Genomic DNA, 12898 nt, shown 5'->3' with positions numbered 1-12898 from the left:
GAATAGTTTGTAAACTTTACTATCAATCCTTTAAACCTAAATCTTTCTGGACTTTGTATATGAATGAATCTACTACATGTTCAGATATATATCATCAAAATATACAGAGAAAAAATAAAAGAACCAAATTTATGGTTAAAAGCCTCAATAATTTCAAAATAAATTTCCAAAAGTGACTCACTCTCACCTGAACTACTACAATTACCTGCTAACTGGTCTCTCTACTTCACTCTTGTCCTGATGCTGTACCTAACTATCTCTTTAAGGGAATGTAATATCACTCCAGAGATTTTTCCCATCACATTGCCATGGACTCACATGCTCTGACCTCTGCCTACTTCTGGGACCTGATTTTATTCCTCTCTTCCCACATGCCCCAGCCATAGAACAAATCCTAACATTCTCCAGCATTAATGTCTATAATGCTAATGTGTACATTTAATGAAATCTTGGCATCTTTCATTGACAGCACATCGTGAGTATTTCCCAGCTTTCCATTTGTTCTGGGGAATTTGGGGATGTTGATTTGTGGTTCTGCTTTATCATGATTTCACTTGACCCTTTCCTTCATCTTTAATATCTACTACATCAGAAGTCCTGTCAGTTCTACTTTCAAAATAAATATATCCTGAATCTGTTCCCTTCTTTCCATCTCTCCTGCCACCACTCTAGTCCATCTATCATCTCTCTCTTTTTTTTTTTTTTTTTTTTTGCGGTACGCGGGCCTCTTACTGTTGTGGCCTCTCCCGTTGCGGAGCACAGGCTCCAGACGCGCAGGCTCAGCGGCCATGGCTCACGGGCCCAGACGCTCCGCGGCATGTGGGATCCTAACGGACCGGGGCACAAATCCGCGTCCCCTGCATTGGCAGGCGGACTCTCAACCACTGCGTCACTAGGGAAGCCCCCATCTATCATCTCTTATCTGGACCAATGCAACAGCCACCATCTCCTCGTTTCCATTCTTGTGCCACTGCAGTACACTATAGCCACAATGACCTTATTATAACAAATTAGATCACATTACACTCCTTCTTCAAAGTGTCCTATGGCTTCCCATCACAACAGAATAAAATCCAAAATTCCTTATACCCGATGTGACTTGGTCCCAGCCTACCTTGGCAAGTTCACTTCCCTCATGCACACTAAAGAATCACACTAGCCTTCTCATAATTTTAGAATAATCCAACGTTGTGATTGCCTTAGGGACCCTGAATTGGAGCATCCCTCTGCCTAGACTACTCTAATCTTAGTTCATGCAGATTGGCTCATCCTCATCATTCAGGGCTCAGTTCAAACTCCACTCTTCAGAGAGGCCTTTCCTGACCATCTGGGTACAGTAGGGCTCTCAACCACTCACTGTCGAGCACATCACTCTGTTTTCTCTTCTTCCCAGCACTTTATCACTACCTGAAAATCTTATTTTTAAAATCTATGTATTGTCTATCTCTCCCAACACGTGAGGACCTTGTTCCCTGTTCATTGTTATACCCTATGCCGAAATAGCTGCCAGAACATTGTAGATGAAAATAATTACATGTTGAATGAATGACCTCTTGTGGCCTTGGTTCAAATTTCTTTGTCTCTGAACAAATGTTCAGGTTTAATAACCAGAGTGTTTTATACATTTATTCTGTTATGCCTCTTTAAATGACGTATGTGAACAAAAAGCATTTTATTAACTTCTGAACTCACATGTCCTCTTTTCTGTCTTTAAAGTATCATGGCAAGGATGGTTAAGTATTCTCTAAACATCACACAGACACAGAATGAAAAAAAAAAAAAAGAACTAATGTTTGTTTTATGCCCCAAATTAAGAGAAGTCATTTCCAAATCTTAACCTAGGGATATCGATTCATGACATTTTACCTTCAACAAGAAAATATCTACTTTATAGGTAGAACTGTTAGGGATTAAAGTTTTTGTTGTTTGTTTGTGAATAAAAGAATCTTTATTTATTGATTGATTGATTCCCATAGGTTTATTTTTTATTTTATTTTTTAACATCTTTATTGGAGTATAATTGCTTTACAATGGTTAGTTTCTGCTTTATAACAAGGGATTAAAGTTTTTAAAAAGTTATTTCTTTTTATGAATATTGTGGTTTCCTACTTATTTAAAGAATAAAGACTAAATCTGATTCTATGTTAAAAGTACTTAGTTGCTGACAACAGAATCTGTACAACATTGTTTTTAGAATAGCCCATTCATTCAACATACATATGCATCCTTAGCACACTGCCTAAAATGTGGTTACTGCATATGTATGTTGAATGAATGAATGGACCTCTCTAAACACAAACGTTGGGAAGACAGGCAAACAACAATTCTAATATAGTGCCACAACCAGTGTATGCAGAGTAACGTGATAGAAGAGGCAAGGCTATAACTTGCCTTGTCTCTTCTAACATGTTAGAAGATGGAGGGGTCGGGAAAAGTGTGTGAGTGGAGCTGTGATACCTGGGATGAGTCTTGAGATAAACAGATAAGAGGAAAGGAAGTGTGCTCCAGACAAAGAAAATTTTAAATGTAAAGGCACCCTGGCTTGAGCAAGTAGGCAACATGTCAGAAGCACAAGAACAAATGTGGGGCTTCCCTGGTGGCGCAGTGGTTAAGAATCCATCTGCCATTGCAGGGGACACGGGTTGGAGCCCTGGTCCGGGAAGATCCCACATGCCACAGAGCAATAAGCCCGTGCGCTACAACTACTGAGCCTGCATGCTGCAACTAATGAAGCCCACACACCTAGAGCCCGTGCTCCACAACAAGAGAAGACATCACAATGAGAAGTCCACGCACCACAACGAAGAGAAGTCCCCGCTCACCGCAACTAGAGAAATCCCGCAGGCAGCAATGAAGACCCAATGCAGCCAAAAATAATAAATAAGTTAATAAATTTTTTTTAAGAAGTACAGACTCTAAAAAAAAAAAAAGCAGCAAATGTGAAGGACGGGCAAAGGTGAAGCTGAAAATGTGGGCAAGATGCAGATAGTAAAGTGCCCTGTATACTATACTAAGGCATTCAGATTTTGTCCTATAAGGCACCTATACTGACCTCCAGAAATTCGTATTATGTAGCCTCGAGGTTATGAGATTTCTCTAGAGAAACGTTTTATTTTTAATTTGTTAAAAATCTAAATAAAGAAAATTTTTTGAACAAAAGGATACTCTGGATCACCTGGATGACTACCTTTTAATTGATTACAGTACTGTCACAAGATTTCAGTTCACACGTTTGTGTTTAGGACTGCACTGGCAAACAAGTGGTTTATCATTGGCACAGGTTTAATGAGAGACACGGAGACTTTTACGTAAATGATATTTGTCAAGTGAAGGTCAAATGAAATCATGACACAATGAACAAAGGAAGATTTTTACACTGGTTTAAATAAAGAAAAGAGGTGAAGTCACTGAGTCAACACAAGGACAATGCGGACAGGCCTTTCTGTAAGGAATTTATGCCCTGGAGGACAGTGAAGGTTTACTTTTTAGAGCATGATAGGTCCAGCAAAAACAGTCTCATTGTTAACAATAAATAAGCATTCATCAGAATTTATTTGTTTTATAGTTTTGCTTCATTTAATGTACAACCATTTATACCGAACATATTTTAAGCTCACCATAGAGAATCCTAGGTATCTACTTAGGTTTGAGAAATTCTGCTCTGGGTGACGGGGAGCCACTGAAAGATTAAATAGGGAAATGACAGATTTGTGCTTTAGAAAAATCACTCTGGCAGCAGTGAGGAGGATTGGAATTGAAAGTATTTAAGTAAGGCAGAAAGGAGGCTACTTAACATAATAATGTGATAAAATGGTGAGGCCCTAAATTACTCCGGGGGGGATATGAAGAGGAGATGGATAACAGAATCAAAAGCACTTGGTTGAGGGTGACAGAAAAGAGGGCATCTAGGATGACTGTCCCTTGGGTGACTTGGTGGTGAGATACAGACCACGGGAAGACAAACAAGTTGGGGTGAAGGGGAAGGAGAAAAAAAGAGGTGATCAATTCAATTCAGCAATGATTTGAATTTCATTTTCGCCAAAGAAAACCCAGTTATCTTTTCTGGGTTCGTTTTCTCAGTGACAGCTGCATTCATGAATTACCAAATTAACTATTATAGCGCTCTCTAAAAATATACAAAGCACTCCACAGTATGCTGTAAATAAGTCATGAAAAAATCAGCAAAAGCCCAGGCCCTAAAGGAAATTCAGCAGAGTTAAAAAGAGATATGACAAATTTTTCCTAAACACTTAAAACCAATGCACTCACCCAGTATTGTACTTTTTGCTCTGTCAGTCAAATGCAATCACTCCCTAGCCCACGTCTGAACAAGAGGCCACGTGGGAGATGCAAAGACACCACCCTCAAGGCACTTAAAAGCAAAGCAAGGGCCCTCGTCTGGTGCATGATTACTGAAACCTTAGTGTGGTAGGAATGTCATATCCTCAATGACCCAGCCCTTGAGGATATGACAGGAACCTTGACCCTACAGGCAGGGCTAGTCACAAAGTTATCTTTTACTTAGAGGAATCAACGTGGAGTACCCTAGGCAGTTCAATAACAATGTAAATATTTCATATTTCATTCCCGATAAGGAGGGGAAAAAAAGGCGAGTAAGGACAATGCAGCAATTATCGCAAAACCAGCCTGCGTCTCTGCGGACCACAAAAGGGCGGGCCTCCGGGAAAATAATTCAACTCTAGTTTGGTGGGAACGCCAGCACCTTCACCACTAACTCATAATAACAAAAGCATAGTGTTTACGGACCCAAAAGGTTTAACCGTACACCTCATCCACAATGTCCAACGCGTGACTGAAGGGAAAGCCGAGGGCGTACCTTTCTTTAGCACTGGACGCTGCCTTCGGGGGAGAGGGGCGGTAGCACACGACACCGCCACCCTCTCGGCGCCCGGTCAGGGCCTCTCAGAGCAAAAGTCGGGGGCTGAGAGACGTAAGGGTACCGGGGCGGCAAGGGACGCACCCCTGAACGCAGGGCTTGAACAGGTAACGGGGACCAAGAGGCTGCAGCACAGCGCCCCCAGGGTTCTCCCTTGGCGCCGCGTGCTGAGCCGGAAAGGCGCGCCAGCCCTACGGCGCAGCCTCCGCCGGGGCCAGAGGAGGCAAGGCCGGGCGGGGCCGCGGCCGGTTGGAGGCGGGGCCGGGGCAAGCGCTCGCTCCCCGCTGCCTTGTGGGGGTTGTAGTTCTGGACAGAAGTCAAGATGCCTCCGAGGGCACTGGGAACTACATTTCCCAGTGAGGGAACGGCTCCGGCGGACCGCGCGTTACGGTCGTCGCAGTGCCGGCCGCCGGGTCCGGAACCGGAGAGCGTTTGAGGGGCCAGCCAGGAAGGGAGTTTCTTTTCCTTCCCAATTGCCCGGTCTCGGGCGGCGCCGGCTCTGCCTCACCTCGCGTCACTGCCGTGCGCCCCCGGCCCGGCTCCGGGTGTCAGCTTTTCCTGGGCCCCTCGGGGAGTTGGGGCCTGGAGGTTCGGAGGTAGCGGCTGCTGCCCGGCGTCGGAGTGAGGGGCGCACCCCTCTTGGGCCCTGCCAACTCCGCCACCGGCCCGCACCTCCATGGGCCCAAGCCAGAAGCCCAACGTGTGCCGCAGGCTGAGTCGCCGGGCGCTGGGCTTCTTCTGTCGGGACGCGGGCGTGGTGCAGAGGACGAACCTGGGTATCCTGCGGGCGCTGGTGTGCCAGGTGACCGCCCGCCGGCCGGGAGCCGAACCAAGGGCAGCGGGGCGATTGGCGGAGGGTGGGGCTAGGGGTGGGAGTCAAGCTTCCGGCAGGGGTGCAGTTTTCACGCAATACAGCCCCGTTTTAAGATCACCCTTGATGGGCAGGGTGATCCAGGCCTTGAACCTGGAGGATTAGTAAATAGCCTTTAGTAGAACCGGCACATGCTTTTACTTTTAACTTTCTTATGTCTTATTGCAGACAGTTTTTTTCCCTAAAAATTGGTCACCCCACTTAAGCCAAAACGTGAAGGCAGAGTGAGGAAGAATTGAACATAATGTTTTTTTAAGAACGTAAATGAAATTACTTTGAAAACTGTAAATGTAACTATCCAACTTAAAATTGGTGCACAGTAGAAACTTAGGAGTTATTTGCTAAATCGAAATTCCTTGTGTCTTTCAGGAAAGTACTAAGTTTAAGAATGTTTGGACAACTCATTCTAAGTCACCTATAGCCTATGAGAGAGGAAGAATATATTTTGACAACTATCGGTTATGTGTCAGCAGGTATCTTTTTGGTGAAAGTTTTTGCTGTAATTCATTTGACTGTTGATCTTAACTCTAATTTTTATAGAAACACATGCCTACATTAGTGCTTAGTGAAATAGGAGAATGGAGAAATCGGTCCAAAATAAGGGTAGGGGGTAAAATGCATGTAATTTTAAAATCTTGTTAAATCTAAAGTTTGAGGTTTTATCCTTGTAAACACCAACTTAAAGCAAATTTATATTGCAGGCAAAATGACAGTTTGCTGAGTACAATGTAGTATTTTATTCTGCTTAAAAGATACCAGAGTCAAGAGATCCAGGTACCTACTAATTAGATGATGTTTTAGAGAAGACTTTCTGTGTTTTGTTTTGAAACTACTTGCCTTTGTTTTAGAAGGAAATTTTCAAACTTGCTCAAGTAGAGAATAGCATAGTGAACCCCATATATTCATTACCTAGATTCAAAAAGGATCAAGATTTTGCCATTTGCTTATCTTTTCCCACCCCCTTTTCCTTTATTCCTTTGCTAAATATTTTAAAGCATATTCCAAACATCATGCCATACTTAAGTTTGCTTCTCTAAAAAAATATGGCTATTTTCTTTTTCTTTTTTAAGAAAGAATTCACCATTTTAAAGTGTACGATGCAATGATTTTTACTTCCTTGAAATTCAATGAAAATGAATTTGATGAACCACTGATGGTTCATATAGACATCACTACAGTTAATTTTAGAACATTTTCATTACCTCAAAAAGAAACACTGTACCCTTTAGCTATCACCAGGATACCTTCATCACCCTCAGCCCTATGCACCTGCTAGTCTACTTTCTGTCTCTATAGATTCATCTGTTTTGGACATTTCAAAAAATTGAATCACATAATATGGGTTTTTGTGTGTGACTGGCTTCTTAGTAGATTACCAGTTTATTATAAAAGTTTATAACTCAGGAACAGCCAGATGGAAGAGATGCATAGGGCAGTGTATATGGGAAGGAGCGCAGAGCTTCTATGCTCTCTGAGCCTGCCACTCTTCCTGAATCTCCATGTGTTCACCAACCCAAAAACACCTCTCCTTTTCTAATATATATATTTAATGCCATACATTTCCCTCTAAGGACTGTTTTTGCTGCATCCCACAAATGTTGATACACTGTATATTCATTTTAAAATTTGAGAGCTTCTTTGATCCTTGTGTTAATTATAAATGTGTCATTTAATCTCCAAATATTTTGAGATTTTCCAGCTATCTTTCTGTTATTGATCTCTAATCTAATTCCACTGTGTTCTGAGAGCATATTTTGTATTATTTCTAGTTGTTTTAATTTGTTGAAGTGTACTTTATGGCCCAGAGTGTGGTCTATCTTGGTGAATGTTTCACGTGGGCTTGAGAAGAATGTGTATTCCCTTGTTGTTGGATGAAGTACTCTAAAGATGTCAGTTGGACCCAGCTGATTGATGGTACTGTTCAGTTCAACTATATCTTTATGGACTCTGCTTGTTGGATCTGTCAGTTACTGAGAGGTTATTTTGAAGTCTCTAACTATATTAGTGGATTTGTCTATTTCTCCTTGTGTTCTGTAAGTTTTCGTCTCACATATTTTGACATTCTGTTGTTAGATGCATACACATTAATGCCACTCTTTATCCCTGATAATCTTCCTTGTCAAAGTCTGCTGTGTCTGAAATTAATATGGCTACTCCAGCTTTCTTTGTTTCTTTGTCTTTTATTCTTTTTCTGCCTTCTCTGGTTTTAACTGAGCATCCTGTATGATTACATTTTCTCTCCACTTTAACATATCAATTATATTTCTTCTTTAAACTTTTTAGTGGTTGCCTTGGAACTTGCAGTATACATTTACAACTAATCTAAGTCACTTTCAAGTCACTTTCTCCTACTCTCTTCATGAGTAGTGCAGCTACCTTATAACAGAGTGTTTCTAATTCCTCCCTCCTGTCTTTTATAATATTGCTGTCATACATTTTACTTATCCATAAGCTATAATCATTGAATACCTTGTTGCTGAATACATTATTATAAACACATTTTTATCAGTTAAATCAATTAAGTATAAGAAAAACAATGGATTTTATTTTATCTTTATTTATTCCTTCTTTAACATTCTTCTTTTCTTTATGTAAATCTGAGTTTCTGACCTATATCATTTTTCTTCTCTCTGAAGAACTTCTTTGAGTTCTTAAGGCAGAACTTTCTTATAAGGCAGGTTCACTGACAACACATTCCCTCAATTTTTGTTTGTCTGAAAAAGTCTTATTTCTCCTCAACTTTTGAAGGATAACCTCTCAGGATACAGAATTCTAGGTTGGTGGGAGTTTGTTTTGTTTCATCACTTTAAATATTTCACTCCACTTTCTACTTGCTTGCATGGTTTCTGAAGAGAAGTCCAGTGTAATTCTTAACCTGTTCATCTGTAGGTAAGGTGATTTTTTTCCCTCTACTGTCTTTCAAGATGTTCTCTTTGTTTTTGATTTTCTACAGTTGGAATATGGTATGCCTAGGTATAGATTTTTTGGTACTTATCATGCTTGGTGTTCTGTAAGCTTCCTATGTATGTGGTTTGGTGTCTGTCATTAATTTTGGAAAATTTTCAGCCATTATTATTTCAGTATTTCTTCTGTTTTGTTCTCTTTCTTCTCCTTCTGGTATTCCCATTTTGTGTACATTACACATTTTCCAATTTCCCACAGTTCTTAGATGTTCTGTTCTGCTTTTTTCATTCTTTTTTCTTTCTAGTTTGGGAAGTTTCTGTTGACGTATGTTCAAGGTCACTGATTCTTTCCTCAACTGTGTCCAGTCTCCTGATAAGCCCATCAAAGACATTCTTCATTTGTATTATGGTGTTTTTGATTTCTAGCATTTCCTTTTGATTTTTCTTAGGATTTTTTTCTCTGTGATTAATTACCCATCTGTTCCTCCATGTCTCCACTTTTTCCATTAGAGTCCTTAGCATATTAATCATATTTATTTCAAGTTCCCAATCTGATAATTCCGAAACCTCCACCATAACTTGTCTGGTCCTCACACTTGCTTTGTCTCTTTAAACTTAGTATTTTGCGTTTTAGCATGCCTTGCAATTTTTTGTTGAAAGTTGTACATGATGTATTGGGTAAAAGGAATTGTAGTAAATAGGTCTTTAGAGTGAGATTAATATTTATCTGGCTAGGAGTTAGGCTGTGTTTGTTGTTTGCTGTCGCTGTAGGTGTCAGAGCCTAAAATTTTCTCTGGTGTTCTTGTTTTTGTCTCCCCAGTACTGACTCCAGCGGCTTGCTCCTGGGTTTTTGCTTCTAGTAAGCTGTGATTCTTTGTATCCACCTCTCTCTCCAGTTTTGGGGGCAGCAATTTGCCCTCTGACCTCAATTATCTGATGTAACTAATAAGAGTTGTTGATTTTCGGTTTGCTTAGCTATTTTCTTGTTGTGAGGACATGACTGATGGACCAGAAACCAGAAGTTAGAGACAATGGTTTTTTAGGTAGTGTTTGAGATTTGTTCTGACCCTGGAGGGCTCCTCCCAGCAATCTTTTTCTGGTTCTCTCCAGCAAATTAACCAGCCTACAGTTTAGCCTATATGGCCAGTGAATCTACAGATCTCTACTCATTTGCCTTTCATCACAGCCTCCACTGGTTGTGAGAGTGCTCTTAGGCTAGAACTTCTCACTCTGTTACAAATGAAGTCAGTTTCTCTGGGAAGAGACTTGGAGCTATCTGCTTTATGTCCTGCTTCTCCGCCAGGCAAAATCTTCAAGCCAAGGCTCTCAAGCTGGTGGGGGGAGAGGGTCAGTGGCACTTTTGCCTCTGAATGACTCCCTTACTCTAGCTGAGCACATGGGGTTGGGGCAGACATTAGCCTCGGATTTTCTTGCCACTCTCAATGTGGAACCACTGCTTTATGAGGTGGGACAAGGGTAATCAGAACTCCAGTATTCTTAGGCATGGCAGGGCCAAGGTAGAGCCTCCGTCCCATGAGTAGGGGCTAGGCAGAAGGGAGTCCCACCTCTTGACCGCACTAACCTAGGACCCAGGCCCAGCAACGAGGAGGTGGAGGCTGGATGGAAAATGCTGTCATTCTACCCTTCGAGGGAAGGTAACCCTCTAGGAGCCGGGGGTTGAGGGAGCCCTGTGCTCTTGGCTGTACCAGTCTGGAGTAGAGTTTTCATCTTGCTGAGCTAAGAATGGTGGAGAGGGAGCACATATTATTTCAAACACCATAGACTCTTACTGTTCTTACTGAGTTCTAGTAGATTTTTTTGAGTAAATGTTTTTTCATTTGTTATATGCCTCTAGGACCACTTCCAGAGACTTTAATTAGTTGTCCTTTTATAATTCTCACCATTTTACTGGGGAGCATGTCCATAGAGCTCCTCATACTCTCATGCTAGAAGTGGAAATCTGGACATCTTCTTATATCATCATAATGTCATTATCATGCCCAGCAAAATTAACAGTAATTCTTTGGTATCATTTAATGCCCGTATTGTAACTTTTCCAATTTAGAGTTAGCTGCTTTAATTGAAAATTTTTAAAAAATCAGGGTAAGTGGCATTGATTGGTGATCCAGTGGTAAATACCATTGGAGTTCTTTAATATTCCATTCAGGGGTGTTTTACCCATAGGTTAGAATCATATATGAGGTTGCTTTCATTCCTGTGAAATTCTGTTTGGTTTAAACCTTTGAGTCAGTGAGAGTACATCAAAGTTGAATAAAATTGTCACCCTAAAAATTGTTTCTAAATAGTAGTTTAATTTTAAAGTTCATGAGTTTAAAAAAAATGAAAACATCTATGTACACCTCTTAGTAGTAATCAGGGAAGTATATATTAAAGGTAAGAGACTATTTTTCATATCAAAAATATAGTGTTCAATATTGGCAGAAGTATAAGCTTATTCAACCTTTCTGAAACACAACTTGGGAGTAAAAAAAAAGCCTTAAAGGGTATTTCCTTTATTATATACTAATTTGCATCGCAAATAAAGGAACTCTTTATCTAATTAATTTTCATTTTATGATGTTGGAATAACAGTTTATGAATGTGGAATTCAACAGAGATATTCATATTAAATGTTAAAGGATAAAGAAAGAATTCAGTATGCTCCAATTTTGGAAAGTGATCAGCAGGTGGGTATGTGTATATAAAGAAAAGCTAGAGGGAAATGAACCAAGATATTAATACTGAGCCAAAATGTTAATATTGGGTAGTTTTGTACTATTATAATTTATTTTAATTTATTATATATTTTAGATTTTTTTTTCTATGAATGTGTATTATGAATTTTGTGATCAGAAAAAAAAATGTTAACATTTAATCAAGAAGAGGAAAACAAAGTAGCAAGTTGTATTTTTGGTATTCCGAATCTCTGAATTAAAAAAAAAACAAAACCCTCAAATCTGAGCAAACACTACCTCATTTATGAAGAAGAATAATCTTTTTTTTTTCCCCAGTGTTGCATCAGAGCCAAGAAAACTTTATGAAATGCCAAAATGTTCCAAATCAGAAAAAATAGAGGATGCTTTATTATGGGAATGCCCAGTGGTAAGATTTGTTTTTAGAGCACTTATTTCTAAAGCATTTTTAGCCTAGAAGAACAGATTATTGTTAATATACTGCATAAAGAAATAAAACTTAGGCATCATAGTGATTCTTAAACTTTGAAAGGAATCAAGAAGAGAGCATATCTTTTGATTATCATTTTTCCTCACAAAGTAATTCCTGTCCTAAAAAATTATATATTAATACTATGAATATATTTTTAACTTTTAATACCATTTGTAAATCTTGAAAACTAGAAAAAGTTATGAACTGATTAAAAGTTTTATAAGCAATATAAGCTAGTTTATAGTTATTCTTAGCGTTTAAGAGATTATTCTACTTAATATATTGAGACAATAAAATATTTATTTAGGGCAACAGTTACGTTATGTGACTTTTTTTTTTGCGGTACGCGGGCCTCTCACTGTTGTGGCCTCTCCCATTGCGGAGCACAGGCTCCGGACGTGCAGGCTCAGCAGCCATGGCTCACGGGCCCAGCCGCTCCGCGGCATGTGGGATCTTCCCGGACCGGGGCACGAACCCGTGTCCCTTACATCGGCAGGCGGACCCTCAATCACTGCGCCACCAGGGAAGCCCATGTGACTCTTTGAAAGTGGATTCTTACGGGTTTCCTCTATGAATCTTTTTAGGAAAATAATAAGATAAAAATAAAAATAATAAAATAATAGATAAGCTCATTCCATCAGATCAGCATTGCCCCAGTGTGTATTTTTTCAGAACACCGTTTTCATAAGATGTTAACATCTTATAATTGCTAGAGGAGTTGGGAGAATTAGGTTGTTTAAAGGGTTAAACAAGTTTATTTATAGAATTACTTCTCAGAGCCTTTAATACTATTAATACTTACAATAATACTACTGTTCATGGTGATTGTCAAACCGTTTTCCCAGCTTTTTTGATCATAGAACTTCCTATTTTGAGATATATTTTTAAATATTAATTTTCCATAGGATCAGTGTTCTAAGAAACACTTAAGAAGTGCTGCAACACATATATACAATGGAATATTACTCAGCCATAAAAAGAAACGAAACTGAGTTATTTGTAGTGAGGTAGATGGACCTAGAGACTGTCATACAGGGTGAAGTAAATCAGAAAGAGAAAAAC

General features: G+C 39.8%; 2 protein-coding genes across 3 annotated transcripts in view; one reads left to right on the top strand and one right to left on the bottom strand.

The window, feature by feature from the left end:
• The window catches only part of METTL8 (methyltransferase 8, tRNA N3-cytidine), a 78123-nt gene extending 73116 nt beyond the window's left edge, over positions 1 to 5007 (bottom strand). The window contains exon 1 of the mRNA XM_082658377.1: positions 4838 to 5007. The gene's annotated coding sequence lies outside the window, so the exon portion shown is untranslated. The remainder of the gene's footprint in view (positions 1 to 4837) is intronic.
• Positions 5008 to 5432: 425 nt separating this feature from the next.
• DCAF17 (DDB1 and CUL4 associated factor 17) overlaps positions 5433 to 12898 on the top strand; it is a 35171-nt gene continuing 27705 nt past the window's right edge. The window contains exons 1-3 of one of the 2 annotated variants that reach the window (XM_082658379.1): positions 5433 to 5699; positions 6138 to 6241; positions 11683 to 11773. In XM_082658379.1, the coding sequence (XP_082514505.1) occupies positions 5574 to 5699; positions 6138 to 6241; positions 11683 to 11773 (321 nt within the window). In that variant the 5' untranslated portion in view covers positions 5433 to 5573. The remainder of the gene's footprint in view (positions 5700 to 6137; positions 6242 to 11682; positions 11774 to 12898) is intronic. The other variant, XM_082658380.1, reaches the window with a different exon arrangement.

The sequence above is a fragment of the Grampus griseus genome (genome assembly GCF_964374135.1).
Source record: "Grampus griseus genome assembly, chromosome: 7".
In the NCBI taxonomy this organism is placed as follows: Eukaryota; Metazoa; Chordata; class Mammalia; order Artiodactyla; family Delphinidae; genus Grampus; species Grampus griseus.
The sequence above is the reverse complement of the archived record's forward strand: the minus strand, read 5'-3'. Positions and strand labels throughout refer to the sequence as shown.